This window comes from Serinus canaria, chromosome 4, assembly GCF_022539315.1.
Source record: "Serinus canaria isolate serCan28SL12 chromosome 4, serCan2020, whole genome shotgun sequence".
NCBI lineage: Eukaryota > Metazoa > Chordata > Aves > Passeriformes > Fringillidae > Serinus > Serinus canaria.
In genome coordinates this window covers 31,234,128-31,255,404 of record NC_066317.1, presented here as the reverse complement: position 1 = coordinate 31,255,404, position 21,277 = coordinate 31,234,128, and the positions used below count along the sequence as shown (strand labels likewise).

The 21,277-nt window shown below is 37.1% G+C and overlaps 1 protein-coding gene across 6 annotated transcripts in view; it reads right to left on the bottom strand.

The window, feature by feature from the left end:
* Positions 1-21,277, bottom strand: part of RAPGEF2 (Rap guanine nucleotide exchange factor 2) — a 181,921-nt gene that overhangs the window by 44,193 nt on the left and 116,451 nt on the right. For 5 of the 6 annotated variants that reach the window (XM_030238869.2, XM_050973636.1, XM_050973635.1 and 2 more), the window contains one exon: positions 2,205-2,336. The exons of the other annotated variant lie outside the window; for it this stretch is intronic. In XM_030238869.2, the coding sequence (XP_030094729.2) occupies positions 2,205-2,336 (132 nt within the window). The remainder of the gene's footprint in view (positions 1-2,204; positions 2,337-21,277) is intronic. 6 annotated transcript variants of the gene reach the window in all.

Below are 21,277 nucleotides of genomic sequence, written 5' to 3'. Positions count from 1 at the left end.
TAGCCATAATGAACACAAGTCCACCCCACTCAAAAGAAAAATGCCATTATATACAGAAAATAAGAATCAAAGGGATAATGATCATGAGCTTTACCTAAGACTTATCAAATTTGAAGGAAAAAAAATAACATGTTGATGACTTGGTTATGGTTTACTGTTTTTGAAAAAACACTTGGGAGACGATTGCAAGGCAAACAATTGAGAATGACTGATTCCCTCTCTTGGTTTAAAAAAAAATATTTCTCTTTAATCATTAACTTGGCCCTCGAGGAGTCAAATTACATCCATTTTATTTTGTTTTGGTTCGGGGGAGTTTTTTTTGGCAGTACTTTAACCTAGCCTAACACTGCTACATTACATTTCTTTATGACTGAAACTGAGGCCAGAAATTAATGATTTATCAGAGTTTGAGAAATCAAGGCAAATAATTCTCTGTACCATTAAGTTAAATTCAAGAATTTAAGAATCTTATCAGTTTCCACACCTGAATTTACCATTTCATTAATAAACAATTCTTCAAGTATATGTATTAAGACAAAAAGATGAGGTTGCATTCTACAGTACATGGTCATATTTCAGGATGTAGATATGGTCATAGGTTATACTTTGACATTGTGCAATTACACAGTTCTCGATACAACTGTGCCAAGTCACCTTTAAATGTGGTATGAATTGCAGATTAATTGAAGAAACCAGATAATATTTTTAAGAATGGATTATGCATTATGTTTGTAAATTCAGTTTAAAAGAATACTTAAAGAGTAAATTTTGTCTGTATAAATACTTCAGTTTATCATTAACTCTCTCCAAACACCAACCAGTATGTTGATTCCAACACTGCAAATGAAACCAGCAGGAGTCATAGAACAGGTTGGCAACTACATAGAGAAGTATTTTTCTGAGGTTTCTTTAGTTCTTTTATGTTCTTTGGTTGGGTTTTGGGGTTTTTTTTAATTGCACAGAAATTCAATTATCTTTTTCACAGTTAAGAACGTTTTGCTGAAAGCCTGCAAAAAATTTACTTCCAACTTATCTCAGGAATAACTGTATGACTGTAACTACATGCCACCTACAGCTGTGCCTCTAGAGGTACTTGGTATTTTTCTGTTAGACTGGAAATCTCTGTAATGAAAGGAATGAAAATTGGTAGAAGACTAGAAGAACAAAATTGATTCTACTTCTTCACTCTCACAACATAAACCTAAATCATGTCTCAAAGTAATCCTGTCTTCAGAAGAAATTCTGACAAATATACTTGACTGACATATGCTATGCCTTAAGTGTTCAGCTAATTTGATAGTTTTGCAAAAATAAACCTTTGCATTATTGTAATTACCGTCTAAATTGAACTGTAATCTTTTTATAGCCTATTTTCTTTCACAAAAAGAAGCCTATAAGCTTATTCACCTGAAAGAGACTATATTCTTCAACTATGACCACAGCTGAACTTTCATGTATTTATAGATATGCTTTTCCTGATATTTAAATGACTACATTTGCAATTTCAGAAGCATCTCAAAAAAAACCACTATTCCTCTTCTAGTTACCAGTACTTCATGTTGAAGTGGTCTCACTACTTTATGATTATTTTGACAGAAATCTATTTTAATTGGATTTGATTCCTTCCTTTCAGAGTAACAAATTGGTACACTTCCCCATCAGGACAGCTCCTCCTCCGACACTGCAAGAACCATAAACATCAAGTGAAAAATAACCCCTCGTTTTATTTCACTTTAGACTTTTTTCCAATTTCTATTTAAACACTGGATCAGTTTCAGAGTCTCTCTAAACTCAAGCTGTGACTAGCACAGAGCTTTACAAGAAGAAGCCACCTCAGAAGTATAACTTGAAAAAGCATCACCAGTTCAACCTGCCCACCTTTCTGAGGATGGCCAGGAGAGGAAGCACTGCTAAGAGGTTGGCATCACCTTTCTACAGGGTGGGGAAATAGAAATATGCTCCTCAAGCACAGGCTGCCCACTCCATTTTTGTTTCTTTTCACCACTGAATACTTTCTACATTATGAACCAAACACATCTGAAGCCTGAAATCATTACAATTCAAACAAAAATGGTTTTTTTGAAGTCTATTGAGTACTTCTTCAAGTACTCACAACTGACAAGAGACAATAGCAAGGACATTCAGCTATCAAGTGTAAAACTGCTGGCAACTGCACCTCCCATCAGCATCCCTTCCAGTCTTACCTGGTAGATATCAGAAAGGCTGCTGCTTCCTGAATCACTAGTGATGCTACATCCTGAGTGACTAGATGAAACGTGGGTCACCTGTGGGTGGAGACTGTCAGTAAGGTGCAGCTTTGTGAAATCTGCAGGAAGCTATAGGTGGAGCAGAAAAAGCATCATTACAATCTGAGGGAGATAGACAGCAAAATTAATTCAAATCATATATGTCACACTTTACTCTCTGCCAGTACCAACTATTTAAGAAAACCATTGGGGCTTGAGAATGCAGCATAAAAATTTAGAGTTATGCAGCTTTTTTTAACTCGTGCAGAGGTCAGCAAAATACCACCAAATTGTTGCAGATGGAAGAGATTCAAGAAAAACAGGTATCTGAGGACAAACATTAGTGGAGCAATATGCCAAAACTCTTCAGTAGCTTGCTGTGGGGTTTGGATAGAATTAATATGTATATGAATATTGTGCTACTTCCAAAATCAATGGTTTCCTGCAGGATGGGAATTAACAAGGGAGTGAGGGCACATACTTTAAAAAATCAACCAGCACTGCTCTGGATTTGGTAAACTCTTGTTTCTCAAGTTGACAAAGTATATTAGAGACAAAGAAAATCCAAGTCACTGAGCTATCCATTATACTTTGAGCCAAATAATATGACAGCAAATAGGAAATGTGGGAAGACTGACACAATTACAAAGAGCTATAATCTTGAAATTAGTTTGCTCACATGCAGTGCTGAAGAATGAACTGAGACAGTGTATTTGATCACTTAACAATCATTCACCAAGATTTGTGATATATATTTCTACTATTGCTTTATGCCCACAGCTCCCATGAAAATCTTTAAGAACTGTAAACACTTCCAGACTGCAGAAAGAGAACTTTGACTAAGTAAAATATTTTCTGTCTCTAGAAAGATTTAAATGCTATTTCAGGGGCAAATTACTCTTCTCCCCAAGAAGCCTGCATCCCACAGCTAGTTAATAAAAGTATGTTAATGTATCAATTTTGGTGTGCAATAAATTCTTCAATAATTAAAACCAAAAAGCTTTGTTCATTAATTTTGTTTCAACTCAGACAAGGCAGATACTCTCATCTCTAAGGAGTTGTGTTTGTATGAAAAATGTCACATGCAGTGTGTTCATCCATGTCAATTATGAATGCTACCTTGGTGCTTGCTGTCCCTGGATGGAAATGAAAATAAGACCTCATTCAGCATTAAGAGAGAATAAGCCAATCAGTAGAAAGGGTTAGGGAAAAAAGCCACAAGAGAACATGCTAGAAAAAATTATTAGCTCTATACAGTTAAAGACACTGAATGATTTTACTGCTGTTTGCCATGTTTAGTTCTGTTTATGGAACTTGCCCTGAAAGAACCGTGGCTTTAGGATTTGAAGTGAAATTACAGAAAACTGCAAACCTTAGTCTTATTTCAACTGACTGGCATTTCCTATTCTAACATATCTGAAAAGGATTTCTTCATTATCACAGAATGGCTGCACCAGTGATAGCAAAAATGGCTTCATTTTAAATAATTCTTTGCTAGTATCTTACTGGAAAGAACAGCTAAAACCAGCAACCAAATACTAATAATCCCAAAAAGCTACAGTAAGCCCAGAGCAAGATTTGATCTTCATCAACAAAGAAAAGGCAATTAAGAAAAGCAATACTCTAATACACACAGCCATGAATACTGCCTCCAGAAAAACCTAGTTAGGCTCACTACTGTTATTGAAGCATCAGAAAGGGAAAATACAGCATTAGGGACTGCATTAGAGTATCTGTTGTCTTTGCTGCTTTTTTTAAATCTGTAAGTTTGATTTAACACATAATGGAACCATATATACTGATATTCAGGCCACTATACAATTTTTTAAATAATTTTTGAGCCATTCTCCAAGTACATATTCCATAGGTAGAATGCAAAGGAAATACACTGGCACAGCTTTTGCAATGTGTTGCTGACTACTTCTCAAAGTACAGTCTCTCATAATTGAAGCAGCTCACGTTTATTTCCAAGTAGAAATCCTACCCATTATTTTAAAATACAAGCACAAATTGTCTAAGATTCACACATTTTATGATAACTTACACAGATATATTTTGAAGGTTTTACCTTTTACAGAGTACTAACTATTGCAATCCCAAATAAATATTAACTCCATATGAACACACTGTGGCACCCAGTCAAACATGTTCAATTTTATAGTGCCCTGCAAATACCTCTATGTCGTTAACAACAGCATTTATTTTTTTATCAATGCATTAAAAAATTTAAAGAACCTTTCATCAAAGCAAATCCAGTTAGTATGTTAAAAAGTTAATCGAGCTATGTTTAATATAATGATTGCACTCAATGTTTTAAATGAACAGCAAGGATTTATGTGTCACTACTGCACAGAAGGCAAAAGGAAGAGGCAGAGGATTCCACAATAACTGATGGAATACACTGCAAATAAAAGCAAGCCTTCTGAATCTTTTTGGCTGTAGACAATCAGCTGAATGCTTGGTGATTACTGGTTTCAGAGTAACTCCTCAAGTCAAAGCCACGCTGCCTGAGCTGGACTTGCCAAGTGGTGACAGAAGATCAGAAGCAGGCATTTTTCTTTAGGCAACCTAACTAGTGACTTTGATCCTAATCAAATGGGACTATTTACAAGCAGAAAGCACATGCTCATATCTTTGCAGAACACTACATCTCTGTGCTACATGCCCGAGAGCAGCATCCACTTGGACTGCCCTACCCCCAAAGTTAAGGTGAGTGACTGTATGAAGAAAAAAATAAAATACAAAAATTGAATAAGTTGAAACACTTAAACCATAAACTCAATGAAAAAATCTGTGTGAGAAACACATGCATTTCTATTTTAGTCAGCATTGCTGCTTAAAACACTTCATATGTGCATTGTACACAATGGGGAAAAAAGTAAAGTACTGATGACAATGAAAAGCCACAACTGCTTAAGTCTGGTGGGCTTGACACCAGATACCCACCAAAGCCACTCTGTCACTTCCCTCAGCTGGACAGGGGAGAGCAAATACAATGAAAGGCTCATGGTTAAGGGCAAAGAGAGATCACTCACTGTCATGGGCAAAACAGACCCAATTTGGGGACAAATGAACTGAATTTGTTATCAATAGGATAATGAGAAATAAACCCAAATCTTAATGACTTCCTCCTACCTCTCCTTTCTTCCAAAGTTCAACTTAACTCACAAATTCTCTGTCTCTTCCCTTGCAGTGCTGTGGAGGGGCAAGGAATGGGGGCTGTGCTCAGCTCATCTCCCATTGTTTCTACTGCTCCTCCCTCCTCAGATGGAGGACTCTCACATTTTTCTCCTTCCAAAGGAGGCACCTCCAAACTTCCCATGGGCTGCAGTTCCTCACAAATTGCTCTGGTGTGGGTCCCCTCTGGGGTCACAAGTCCTTCCAGTAAACCTGTTCAGCATGGGCTCCTCTCTCCACGAGGTCACAAATCCCACCAGAAGCCTACTCCAGCATGGGCTTTCCACAGGCATCCACCTGCTCTGATGTGGGTGTCCTCCAAAGGCTGTAGGTGGAATTCTACTTCCCTGTGGATCAACACAGGCTGCAGAGGTACAGCTGTCTCACCATGATCTGCACCACAGGCTGGGTAAATCTCTGCTGGGGCACCCAGAGCACCTCCCACCCCTCCTTCTGCTCTGACCTTGGTGTCTGCAGGGTTCCTGTCACATTCTCACTCTCTTCTGGGGCTGCAATTGCAGTTTTTGCTACCCCTGCCCCTCCCTCCCCCTTTCTTATCTGTGTTATCCCAGAGGTGCTGCCACCATCACTGCTGAGTTCAGCCTTGGCCAGTGGCAGGTCAGTCTTGGCACCAGCTGGAATTGGCTCCATCAGACATGGGGGGAGCTTCTGGCAGCTCCTCAAAGAACCCAGCCCTGAGGCCCCACACTATCAAAACCCAGCCACACAAACCCAGTACCAGCCAAACCCTTTACTCTTCGAGCATAACCTTTGCTGAATGTTTTTCAGGTAAGCAGAACAAGGACAAAATGCAACATTCAACTAGCAGCAAAAAGCTGGTCTACCCCAAACCAGAACACTTACATACAATTTCTCACTTGCAGTGGAACAGGAGTAGAGAACATCATGAAACCATGCTATTATACCTCAGTGAAAAAAAATCCTAGGAACCATCTCCAGGCAGTTAAGTTCATGACAATAGCTATGTTTGCTGTGCTACTGAGTATCACTTTATTATTAAATTATTAAGCCCTCTGTGCTTGCATTAAGCTATTGTTCCATTCTACAGTTTAGTACTGACTTTACTATTTAGTATAACAGTAAAAAATAAAAGTTTCCTTGTTACATTTACATGGCTAGATCTAGCACATGCTATATCCACCAGACCATAAAGAGGATGAGAAAGCCTAAGGACCTACCCCTGCCTCAGAAACATCACCTGTCACACACTGACACCACCACAAATGGTGTCAGAACTGAATTCTCACTTTTATCTTGTTTTACATTTTCATTAAATGATGGCTAGTTTTAAGAAGTCATTCAAAGTAATAAGCAGCTTGTATATTTACACAAACACCACACTTAAGTGCAGCTTTGCTGAAGCCAACACCTACAATATTTCTTAACTTCATTACTGAGCATTTTTAATCACACTATCAGAAGGAACTGGCATACACAGTAAAAACATAGCAAGGTAATTTAGAAAAATTAATGCATGATTTGTTCTTAAGTAAATATAGTTTCAAAACACAATATATATACACTAGTTTAAATAATAAATAATCATTAAAAAGGTCCTAGTCTCAAGCACAACCTTTGTAAGTGACAAACATTGAGGTGATATATGCATAGCCCTAATCATGTGTAACAGGGACAAAAGTTTCTAGCATAAAACATGACCTGATAAAACAGTTATAATCTAAGCCCTAGTCTTAATTTGACAGAGGTGAAAACATTATTTTATATTTATAATGTAGCTCTTAATACACAAGTATACATAAGTACCCATTTATACAGATTGCACACGTGGAGAGAAGCCAGAGTTAAAACAATACATCTGGGAACTCCCAATTTTTACTTCTTGAAAACCCTAAACCAAAAGAAAGTTTCACATAATTGTTTAAGTGATCTTAAGGGCAAAGATATATATCCATTTAGAACTGCACAATACCATAAATCCTATCACATCTTCCCATCTTAAAAGCATCATTTTATTACTTCCACCCTCAAAGTGAGTCATGGTGTTATGCATGCAAAACTAACAATTACTTTGCTCTGAATATGTTCCTCCTATTTTAAGAACATAATTATTTTCTCCCACCCTACAGCATGCCTTTCATTATAACAAAAGGCATCTTCTACTCAAGGAATTGCTGGACTTACCTACAAATACAGTATTTAAAAAGTATATTAAATAAATTTTGAAAATATTTATTGGACAGAAAATGAAAATCCTTGGATACAGCATTAAAATGTATGAGAATAAGTGAAATTACATCAAAAACATTTTCTTTCTTTAAATAATATTCCCTTTTTTTTTTATTTTGAGGTTTTGTTTTGTTTTTTTTTTTAATTTGGAATTTTATTTTTTTAAATGCAACAATGTGAAAGACAAACACAAGAATGTCATTTTAAATTACCAGACGAATTCTAGTTAGAAAGCTTCAATATACCACTCATTTTAAGGCAGACAAAGCATATAAACAAAGTCTTCTACTGAAGGCTGCTCAGCACTTTATGAAAGATTTATAAAGCCTGCAAAGTGACTGAAGCACATTTGCAAAAAAGATGGGATTAAAGAGAGCAAAGGTGTAACACTCTGTTATGCAATTCCCAATGAATGATTTTATATGTAAATAACTGCCACTGAGACAGACTGAGCAAGCAGACATAAAACAACACAAACTATCACCTCTAAAGCCTCTATTTCCACTTTCTGAAAATAAAGAAACACAAAAGAGCACTGATTGTTCAACCTCCAAACACCTGCATCTGAACACTTATTCTACAGCAGCTCTTTACTAATAAAATAATAAAAGCTGCTATACAATAAAAGCCACCATAATAATTTTTTTAAGGTTTTTTATTCCTTTTACAGATGACACACTTAGTCCCACAAACCTACAATGAACTTATTTTGGGATTCTGGATTTTTTTCATGAAGAGAGAACAACATCAGGCAAAAAAAGCAATACTGTGCCTTAGTCTTCCTCATTATTTTTTTTCCCACCCAAGATAGAAATCCTGAAATTTTTATTGCACTACAAAAGTGCAGATCACAAAGGCATTATTCTTCAGTATCCTATAAAATTAGGAACACTTAATTTCAATATTTTATATAAACATTTTTATATTAAGTGTTTGTATGTCTGTTGTATTTTGTATTTTTATGCTATGCCCACATCTGTGGTATTTAATAAGATAAGGAAGAAATATTTGTAATAATGCTGGGCATTCATCAACGTGCTATTTCAACAGAATTCTTTCACTAACCAAGAGAGACATCAAGGAAAGCATTTTTATGGCTGAGTGATTTTAAACACAGCAGTAAATGTAAGTAATTACAGAATAATAAGGTAATTTCTATCGATTCTGTCTACAGACCTGATGCAAGCTGACATGTCCATGCAGAGTTAAATTTAAACTAAAAGTGTAAGCTATATACAATTAAAATTAGGATGAAATTCCCAGGGAAGCAGGATTTCCTTGTACCTAGGGGTAGAAAAGATTGAGAAGCTTCTTTATATTTTCTACGAAAACTTCTGCAAGACTCAAATAAAAACCTCCTGACTTATGCCTTCTGTACAATCATTCACTTTACACAACAATACCTCGTGTATTTTCAATCTCCAGAGTTTCCTTGAATTGACATCCTTCTGTGAAACTGTGAAACTTCATAGACACCTAATCTTAAAACTGTTCTTCATCTAGAATCCAGCACAGGACACAACCTGTGTTCTGAAAATATTGCATGTAGATACTATTGCTGTTAAGCAGTTTGCATAGAAAGCCCACAGCAGAACACCTTTAACAAAAAAACAAACCAAACCAAAGACAAAAATAAGGAAAAGTATTATAAGGACCTTTCCCAAGCTCTTAATTCTTTCCTCCACTGATATTTTGCTATAGCTAGCCTCCCAAAAAAAACTATTCAGAGGTTCAAGCAATGGGAGCTGCTGGTCTCAGGGAGAGAGAGAGAGAGTGAATGCACAGGAACTTCATTCTGCTTCCCTTACAAAACACACACTGACTGCCACTTACTGCACATCTCATAGCTCCCAGCAGCTAATCCCATGAACACTTCATGCATCCAATCCTTCGCTTGAAGGATTATTGACTTCTGCAGACAGACAGGGGTGGTAAAATTTAAATGGGTGTCTGGGGAATGAAGAAAAACCTCTCAGAAGTAACTCTTTTTAAAGGAAAAGTAAGAAATGCATCACTGGAACACATCCATTCCTATTTAATTTAACCACCTTCCCTGTTGTACGTCCGAATGTGTCAGCATCGGTTCTTCCTTTTGGAAGTATCTGAATCAAAGATTCAATGCAGCATTTAATATTCAAAAGTGACCTCTTCAGAAAACCTGGCATAAACACTATTCCTTCAGGAAACACAAATGTCAGCTTATTGGCAACAGCTCAAATGAAGCTGGGGGGTGAAAAAAAGAAAAACTGTTTTTTACAGGTGTTCACAGCACCAGTGAACCCCAAAACCAGCAGGATGGATTTGAGCTGAGTCATGCTAAACTAAACTAAATAACCTTAAAGGATTTTCCAAAGTTTTCCTTAGATTTCAGAAAATCTGAACTCAAACAACTATAACATATTTACAATGAACAGTATAAACATGCAAGATCAAAATACTTTTATTCAGCATTTACTCAGAAGCCTGTCTCAAAAAATATCTGATTAAAGTGTAGCTTCTTCACTGGTCAACAAAGGATAATTCACAGGATAATTTTACTTTTAAAACATGGATTTCGAGTTATAGCAGTTCTGCCACAGGCATCAAGCTATATAGACTGTTCTACAACTATTCTGACTGTGCATATACATTTAAGTACCAAGAACTCTTTGACATCCTTAACCACATGTTTCTACATGGTCTCATAATTTTTGCTCCACACAGTGCAATAGAAGTGAAACCTTCCAGAAGGGAGTTAAGTAGGATTTTCAAATTTCAAAATCTCCTTTTTTCTTTTCATTTGAGTTTTTTGTTTGTTTGCTTTGTTTTGGTTTGGTTTTTTCTGTTAAGTGTCTGGTATTTTACATTATTTTGATTGCTTTATTTCCTGAAGTGATCAGATTTAGATCCAATCCTATTCTCAGTCTCTTTGAACTACTGTGAGTAGCAGAATCTCTGTTTCAGTGCATTAGGTCTGCATTTATCCCTATATTATAAGGGTCCCTATCCCATAGGGACACAGCCTATCACTCTTGGTTGCATCCTGCTGTCCCACCAAGATCTTACATTTAAGTGTCCTGACAGAGCCTGCACAGCCACAGCCTCCCACAAACTAACAGCTTCCCACTAACACTGAATAAAATTGGGAAGGGAATTCATCTTGTGGAAACCCACATAATGAAAACCAACAAGCAGGGACAGGCACTCACTGATGACTGCTTTTTAAGTTGAAGGAAAGGCTGTTCTGAGGCATTTCAATTGACTTCTGAAATATCTCTAGGGAAAGAGAGTGGAAAACTGAGTTCAATCACTGAACTTCTGTAAAGGCTCCCCATTATTTAATATACATGGACGAGAAAATAATAAAGCTTGGCTCTGCAGAGATCTCTCTTGGGAATAACTGATTTTCATACTAAGAAAATGCATGTTCCAGTTGATGCTGTTCCCACAGCAAGTATTTCTAAATACTTCCTTTTGTGGCTGTTTGGGTGCTTAATACACTGAGAACCACTGCTGGGTTGGAAACTAAATGGCCCACTTTCAGGGCTTTTGGAGGCTTGTAAGGTTAAATTTTGAACTCTTTGGCCTATTACAAGTAACTGTGGGAGAGGAAGGAACAGAGAGCCTGGTCACAAACTTTGTTTCCACAGGAAACCAGACAAAAGATTCATGCCTAGGGAAATAAAAGCAAAAAAAGTTCAAGAACACTTTATGTGGGCACATATGTTTACAGGAAATGTTAATTCAAACATTTTCAAGGAAGATGCTTCAAATCCTGCAGAATATTTTAAATAAATAATAGAACACTTGCGTATATCTCATATGCAGACTCATTTTGGATTACTTACAGAGCAGTGTCACAAGTGGACATGGAGGATGCTAAAAAGCAATTACACTATCAGGGGTAAAAATGATGGCACCTGAACCCAGACTTTTTTCAGCTTTAAAGCACTGCTCAGAATTGAAAACCACAACAGAAAAGTAAAGAGTTTAGCCCAAAGGTGAAAACATATATCCTGAGCACATCTTAAATGGTTAAAGCAAAGACCTACAGTTCCAAGTGTTGAAGCCTCCCCATCAATAGGCTGTTCTTACACCACACCGTATGTTGGTGGTGGGGTTTTTTATACCTGATCACAGAATAGCTCAAAATTACAGCCCTCTAGCCACTCTAACAAAGCTTAGCCAAGTTTTCTAAACAGTCATGAAGTGATAGCAAAGTTTTGAACTGAAGCCATTCAACCTGAACTACTGCACTTCAATATTGAACAACATCACTGAATTTTACTGCACTGAGCCAACTTACAAGAGGAAAAGATAGGTGAACTGATTCTAGAATAAAGAAAAGTAAATTAAGGGCTACTTCAGTTATTTTCTTAAAGATGAGATGTAAAAGATGGATATACGAAATATCTTAGATCTCCCCACTTTCCAGGTGGAGGAAAAAAACTGTTGGCAGCACTGTGCAAAAAGACACTGCTGATAACAAGAGATGAGCAGCAGGAAGAGATGTGAAATCAAGCACTTTCAAACAAAACCCAACAGCCTGGGAAATTCCCTGTCAGAAATGACTGTGGAAAAGTTTCCATGTATCAGCTGATCAGAAGGTGACTGAATTGCTCAGGTGATGCAGCAGAAGGAGAACCCAATATGATCACAGCATGCACCCTCCAGAAATACAGTTCTGGGCTCTTCTCCACAACCCCAGCAGAGACCTTATTTGGAAATTTTGCACACATTCCCAGCTGTGTGTTTTAAATAAAGATGGCTTAAAGCCATACACATCCATAGAGTCAGAAAAAAACTAATCAGGATTATGAGAAGAAAAGCTAATACTTGACAAAGTGCAGGAAGAGCAGAGCTTTTCCAGCCCACACTGAGAGAAAGATCACTATGCAGAAATAGAAAGGAGGAAAAATATATTTTCAGTAACAGGCAATGCAGGTGTAAAGCCTAATGAGCAGGAAGCTGAAAGAAGGCTGCTATCTAATGAACCACAGAGATTCTCCAAGGCAGACTCCACAGGAGCCGTGGTAGAGAAGGCTTTCAAACTGAAGCGAGGCAAAGTTATGAGTGTGCTGCACAAGTGTGTAATGGCAGTGACCCAGAAAATTCTTCCCAGATCCATGTCACTCATCCAAGCAGAAAAACCTGAAGCGAGCCCGTTGTTTGATATACTTAATGTTCAGAAGCAGACTTACCAACAGAGGAAGAAAAAAGACAAAATCCAACATGACTAACATAAAAATATTTTAGATGTTCTTATTGGTAGCTTCTTAGTAAACACCTAAGTACTGTGTAACTTCCAAAGAATTTTTTTTTTTTTTAAGATACAAATATTTAGGGAGCTCCTGTGCATAGATGCAAAAACTGAGCCCTGCCTCCATAAAATACCATATTAATTGAATGAAATTTGATGAAAATTTAAAGAGAGGCATGACTATTCACAAGCAATTAAATGGAAATTTTGTTTGAAGTCTGACAGCTGCAGCCACGTCAATGCCACCCTTGGAGTTTTAAGCAAAGGATTATCTTTGCTTTAGAACATCAAGGAATAGTTCAGGAGAAAAGTGGGTGGAAGTTTCCACTATTTTCCTTGACTGACAATGGAAGCTGCACACTTCTGCTTCACCTCAAACAAGAAAAACAACACAAAGAATTGTAATATGACAAATGACACACAAGTGGACATCAAAGCCCTTGCTAAAGCTTGTTTTTCCAAATATTCTGATTGTAGCATTTTTTTTAATATAAAGAAAAATGCATATTGCCATAATCACAAGTCTTAGCTTGCTAATTGCACAATATTGAGCATTTAAAACAACGTTACAAATTATTTTTTTTAAAGTTGGAAATCTACAAGGCAATTAATTTTGATTGAAAATGGGGATGATGTTATTTTCAAAGGTGAATTTCAAAAGAAAGATTGCTTAAAAAATCTTGGAAGTCTGTAGATAATACTCCTCAGACCAATACAAAAAGTAAAAAGGTTTCATATTTGCATTATATGAAATTATATATATTATATATATATATTATATATATAGGTGGGTCTTCCTAATTTTCTGGCTAATGGAGAAACAGTACAGTAACTAGATAAAATGTTTTTTAATGACATGCATTTCCCTTTATATATGACTAAGGTTGCAAAAGCTTCAAATACTATGATTTTATCATAACTATAATTTTTTAATTCTATACTAACATGACTACTAATCCAACAGCTTTATTACTTTGTGAGTTTTGCAAGTACAAATGTTCTCATGCCATGGCAACACAAGAGAGGTGAGTGTTGCTGCAACACCCCAACCTTTGCTTGCTACTTTACTTTGCACTTTTCCTCAGATGGTAGTCAAAGAAAATTAATGAAAATATTTTACTCTGACACAAGTTTACAAAACTGTATGTGCTATCATGCCATCATGCATTCCTAATACCTCCAGAGTTTGTATTCTGTCACACAGAGCAAGATTCCAACTTCTATGAACAACTCAATTATTAACTACTTTGGGAAAAAGCTTACTAGTGTGTGCTCACTGTCACCATAGGAAGGGAAAGACAAAAGGATCATTTCTCTTCTTTTCATCAAGGAGTCTTTAGGAAGTGCTACAGTGCTCCCTAAATTCTGGAGCACAGTGCAGCAGCAACTGTGCAAAGCCAACTAAAATTATTAACATATATCAGCACAGAAGCATCTCTTACAGTACTAGTATCTCAAATAAATTTTGAAACAACCTGCAGAGCTTTTCTTTGTAGTCCAAGTGACATTTACTCAAAACTGCAATATCAAACACTAAATTTCATTAGCCTCCCACCTTGGCTTTTTTTTTAATTGCCTAATTTTTACCAACATCCACAACTACATTATAAGATAAGCAAAACAACAAGGTCTCAAATGGAGCCCATTACCATCAAGGCTGCTTTGGAGTAAGCAGACATTGTCAATTGAAGCACCATGTTATTGTGCTTAAAATGCTGACATTCATGTGTGACTTTCAGAAATTCTCTATTTGTGTCTGTACAGGTGTGCACACAGAGTTTAAATCATCCCTTATAGTCCTGCCTTACATCAACAGCATCCTAAAAACACAATCCATGTATAAACTTCCATATTCTACTGACACCATGAAATGTTTCAGTGGTGTTTATTTAAGAAGAGATTTTTACATCACAGATTGCTAAGCTGCAGAAAACTAAGCAGTACAGAAATCAGGTTGAAACACCAAGACCAGTAACTGGAGCCCATTTTACAAAGACAACCAAGTGACATTTCATCTTTTTTCTCCCATCTACCAGAAGTTAAATGCTGGAGTAGTGTGTGCATTCACATGATCAAGGTGTGTGCATTTACCTGAACTACTGCATTAGGTCACCTTGCAATGACCAGATAATTTGAGAGCCAAACTAACTGCTCATTTACAACAGCCCTAAAATGTTACAGCTGTTTGCTGTAACACATGGTGCAAGAGATTTAGAAAGTTACTTTCCTAAAAGTGGTAGACATTTTAGTCATTACTACACTGAGCTTATCTCTGGATGCTTAAAATATATGAATAAAATCCCAGTTGGAACACTGAACGTCCACTTAAAAAAAAAAAAACTCTAAAAATAATCATACTCTAACTCAGGAATTCCTAAATTTAGTTTTCCCTGGGTACCATCATCACAGAAGGAATACTAATGTACAATACTAATGGAACTTGCAGGTGTAGGAGTGACATTTAATTGCCTAAACAACCTCTTCCTTCAACAGGAAATAAGTAGATAACTAGATTTTTTATATCCTACTGCTGACATGCACACCACTGTTTGGGAAACACCATTTGAGTAATCATTTATTTAGGAAAAGCAGCTGTATTTTTCAGGGACCTTGAAAATATCTGCTAAATGGAAATTTCTAAAAATTCTTTGCCCTGAAATGCAAGAAGTCTCTAATCTTCTCACAAGACACAAAAAACACCACCCCAAGAACAAAACTCAAAAAAAAAACCCAAAAAACCAAAACCAAACAACAACAAACAAACAAAAAAAACCCAACCAACAAAACCCCCAACAACAACAGTATTATCAACTGTTGAGAACCTACTGATTTGAAAATGAGCGAGACTGAACAGGACAGAAATTCCCAGAGTCAGACAACAGAAAATATTTGCAGAAGTAATACACCAACAGGCAAGGAGAGGTACACCTAAATACAGTTATTAAAAGAAACTAACACTGTTCTCATTTTAGTTTGGTTTTCTGTCTGCTCCTACAGCTGTGAACAGCTTCAGTTTTAAAATAAAATATGAGTCTTCTCTGCTGCTTTAAAAAAAAAAAAAAATCCAGTGAAGAACCATTTCCAGACACAGAGTTAATTATTTAAGTAGCACATTTTACTAAGGCACCAAAATCCATAAATTCATGCATTTTCCTTTTCCTCCTGGTTCCTTAAAAGTGAGGACAGCAGAAAAAAAGAATATTCTACATTATTTATGTGTATTTCAAAAGAAAAAAATCTCTCTGTAGTTAGCTACTTATTCAAAGGTCAAAAAACCTAGCTGAAAAGCCACTGGTCAAGCAGGATTTTCAGCAGGTCAAGACTGAAAAGGCAAGTGAGACACATCCAAGTCTAACATCTGACTCCGCCCTGAGTAACTTAGCAGAGAAAAGAGCTGCTGCCTGCCAAGAATTTGGAAAATACAGGTTCCTCTCCCTCCTAGTTTGTTATCAGAAATACATCAAGATTTAGAGGTCAAGCTGTACCTTGATTGGTAACAGCACAGGCAAAGAGTGCTTGTTTTGAAGAGCCTTTATTTAGCTCCTTACATGTAAGGAAAAAGACCTTATATGTAAAAAAAAAAAAAAAAAGGCAAAAAAAAAACCCACCAAAAGCAAACAAACAAAAGCAACCCAAAACCAAAAAAAACCCCCCCAAACAAACAAATAAATTAACAACAAAAAACAAATGAAACCAACAAACAAGCAAAAAACCCACCAAAAAACTCCTGAACGAATGGAGAGCACAAATAACTTACTTGGACTAAAATGAGAACAGGTCTGATGGCTCAGCAAACTTAGGATTTAGCTAACTACGAAATAATTCCTAAAATTCAGTTTAAATTTCACAAAGTCTAGAATGATTTTTATTTTTGTTTTACAACCACAACCAAACACATTCAGGTACAATGTCCTCAATCACCCTGTTTTCAAGGCATCAATCCCACTACCAATAGCAAATGTATTTTGCCAGTTCTGCACCCAGGTTCTCTTTTCCAGCCTTCCCCAGGCTCTTTCAAACCACCCTGCATTAGACCTTCCTGACATTCATGCAACCCCTACAGCATTTGGCAGGCTGGCAGGCACACAGCAGCAGATAGGCATTTAGGAAACAATGCCATGGATGGAGGCCTAGGAGCACAGCCCAGCTCCCATTCTTCTGGCTCTGCAGGAAGAACAGCAGCACGGAACAGAACGAGCCTATTTTTAACAATAAAACAAGCCAACATGAGCACACACACAAAGGGAGACCCACAAAACAGAAAAAACGTCATGGTTATGAAATCATTCTTAGCAGGAGGAATAAAAGAAGAAAGCTTTAAACCAATTCTTCTGACTTGCAAGGTCACAGTCTGGAGTCAAGCCATAAACTAATGAATCCTACCTAGTGTGTTTGGCCAAAGGACCCAGCACTCAGCACCTATGCTTGCAAGGCTGCAGTCAGATAAAAGGAATCAGTATTTATAGACTGAGGGAAAGAAATCCCAGGCTGAGGTATTTGACCATTGGGTTCTTGTCTGGCTTTGCAGCATGGTTCCTGGCTGTCCCCATGTCTCTGAAGATAGGTAACTGCAGTTAGCAAGAGGGGGCATTACTGTCACCAAAGGCTGGCATATGGTCCCCAGCCAGCCCTGGGACAGTTGAAATAAAGAATCTACAGGTAGAAAGCTACAAGGGCTACATGGAGCTACATTTATGGCATTTGTTAGCTTGTTAACAGATCCTAAATGCACATATAATGTAATATTTTGCTCTTCTCTGATTTCTAACTCACATGCCTGCTTTTTCTCTATTTTGGAAAGCAGCTGGCTCTTGATCCATGTTGAGAAGCTGGAACTGAAAGAGAAGGCTGGTGTTAAACCAGTTTGCATATTCCCAGTCCAAAGGAGAATTGCCATCTCCATCTGCATCTAAGAGCTGGAAATGCCATGGAGGTATGCATACATTTGAGTGTAGAGAGTCACAACTGTTTTCACATTCAAAGCAAAATCTTTTTGACATTTTGTCAAATGGTTCAGAGCTTTCTGCTGTTTACAGAAGTCACTAAACAAATTCAGAAGACATGTAAGGAAAAAATCAGAAAACCCATTTGAATTAAAGGAAGGGTAGTCACACTCCATACATCACAAAGGACAGGAATTATTGAAATTGTAGCAGATCAAACTATTTTATGCCTTTTTAAGGTGTTCTGGACAGGGTTTGGAAGGAACATCATATTACTGGAGACATCAACCTGACTGCCTATGACTCAGGACTTGGGAAATGCTAGAAAACTACTCAGTCCAAGCTGTGAGGTTTAGCAAGCTACTCCCCATTTAGGAAAATCCTCTTTCACTTTTCATGAAAAGGGAGCTAAACATGCCAGGATTTTGTGTTCCAGCATCTGCAATGGAGACCAGTGATTGCAAAAGGACCTAAGGCCTTATTTTTAGCTTTTTCAGCAGCTTAAGGTTTAGGCCAAGTATAGAATGCCAGGTTAGCTGAACACCATGAACCAACTGGTTCATGGCAGCAGGCTTCATGTTTGCAGTGAGAGCAACACAAAAAGACAAATACAGCCTTTTGCCCAAAGGACCAACATTCTTGCTAATGGAATTAATAGAATGTTGCAGTCTAGTAACCAAGTCCAGCACCACAAGAGTAAATTACAAACTTCACACACAGAGAATTTCCTATGTTCCAGTTATTTCGACAAATGTTGTGAACCTTCATCTTTCACAAGTGACAAATTAAATCAAATAAATTTAGGCAGTAGCTGCTCTCCATCCCTACACCTCAGACTTACTAGGGACCAAGCAGCAGCACTGCTTGTGTCAGGTACTATTATAATGTAAAGCTATTTACCTTCAACATGACTCACATAACAGCAATGCAATCTCTTGTCCTTCATCTGTCCTTCTAGTATTCTCATACAGAACAGGGGGATTGGAAGGAATGATAAACACTCCAATAAATTTTAGCTTCTGGGCATAGGATCAGCTTTCACAGGTAACCCACTGAGCAGAGACCCCTTCAGCACAGTTTATTCTTCTCCTGGTTCTCAGCTGAATCATCACCATCTCAAAATGAACAGCAAGAAGACTACTGGCAAGCTGACAAAATTGGAATAACCACCAACCACCCAATTCTGGGATACCATGCGAGTGCCAGTGACATTTCTGTAACAGACTGATGGATTAAGCACACAGAGCTTAGAATCCTAAAAACTCTGCAGAACTGCTGGAGTCATGCCACGCTTGTCTTGCACTACAGCTACCACATTCTTAAATACAATATTGGCAATAAAGTGTGGTGGGTACAAAATTCTTTGGTCAAGGGTAAATCTCAAGACATTCATATTTCATGTTTCTCAAATCCTTAATGTTAACCATACTTCTCAAACACTGGAAACACTGGTTCAGTATTACACTCCCTTGCAGAAGTCCTGAAATACCCTATCAAGTGGGTTTTTTTTCCTGTTTCTAGTAGTATTACTTCTATTAATTTCAAATTTTAGAAAAAGCTACCAAGTATCCATTATACAATAATAGTACATTAAAGAATTAGCAGTCTGGTCATATATCTGCTGCTGCAAATAAAGTATCAAAAATAAAAATCAGATTTTAATAAAATAACCCTAAAATTCTGAAAATCTTGTCTTTATTTCAGTCGAGCAAATATCACACCACTGTGTATTCAATGAGGGATTAGTAAAATTAGCTCAGTTTTTCAAACATCAAGGATGCTGTTAAGGGCCAATTTGTAGCAATTTGAAGCCTGGAATACAACAAGGAATAAAAAAGTATGCAAGACAATTGAAGAAAAAGAAACTTGAAATAAGCTTTAAAAAAGTTATACTTTAAAGTTTACAGCACCAACATCATGATCCCAGAGTGCTGATGGTCCGAACATGGCCTAAATGTTTATGCAACTCTCATTTAGAATTCAGAAATCACAGTCCCTAATGCTCATATTCTTATATCATTCCTGCTATCTCTTGTATTTTATTGATTTTGCAGACAACCTTTAAAGTTACCAAGTACAGAAGTATTTTGCAGATAAGCTTCAGTTCATGTTAGCAGCAGAATACAGAGCATGAGACATCTCCCCTCGCTTTTGCTGCTGGAGCAGTCACGACTGCAGAAAAAAGCAGCACAACTCACAGCATTTTCTAATCCTCATATAAGCTACATGTTTCTTTACATATCACTGAGATCCCCTGCCTTAGAGAATTAAAAATTAAATTTCCCAAAAAATCTAACTTACTTCCTCTCACTGGAATATTTTTACAGTTTCGTTCCCTAAACTGTTGAGTTTACATCACTTGGAAATGAAGTACCAGCATTAAGTATCACTGATTAAAACCCTTGAGCCAGTATTCAGCAAGGGACTGCAATTATTTTGCAGGTGGAATAATGAACTTGAGATACTGAGGCACAAGATTTCCTTGGTTTTCTTAGTGCTTGCTTCTAGTTACAATTAACTTCATGCTATTCGTTGTGCATATTGTAAATTCCATATTTAACTTATTTTTCACTTAGGCTACTTCACACAACACAGTATCTCTGCTTTTTAGAGTTTCTCTTCTCCCCATGCCTTTGTTAACTCACAGAATCAGGAGCAAGTCAAGAGATTTAGGATTTTTTACTTCTTTTGATGTTTGGGATTTTTGGTTGCTTGGATAGTTTTTGCTTTTTATAATTGTTGGGTACCAGCAGCTCTCAATTGCAGCTAGATTTTCAGCACATCTGATGATCAGGCAGGAGTGCCAACAACTCAGTAATAATAAATAGCTTTAGTGTCTCAGTCTCAAAATAGCATTTTGGAAGAAGCTGACTTTTTTCTTTCAGGTTCACATCTGCATTGTGCCTATAAATGCCACATTCCAGCATGCAGCATCAAAAACATCTCTCTGCAAACACTCCGACAGCACCACTACATTTGGCTACTTTAGAATACAAACCAGAGCCATAATACTGAGCATGTAGTGAGGCTTGAAACTCTTTTACTTCATAAAATTGGTAAAAAAATCTCTTACTGTGCAATATGCTCAATCAACTACCACCTGAAAAAAGTTTAGCTACTTCATTACATATAGATGGTAGCCTTTCTGGTATGGTTTTGAGGGATTTCTTTTTTTTTTTTTCTCTCTCTTCTCCTCTCACTTTGAAATATGCTGTGCAATCCCCAGGCATTGAAACCATAAGAGAAAGATAGCAGGACATCTTCTATGTGCCAATGATGCTCTCATTGCCATCTCTACAGGTCACTAAATGCATTCACAGTCAATCCTCTGCAATGACCCAAATTTTGCCATTTATAAGCTTTTGGGGAAATCTGCAGTTAAATGCTGTCCTGCAGAACAGGAATTTAGCCAGAGTCTACCACAGATCTCTGGTAGGATGCCAGGCAAGTCACTTAAAATCACG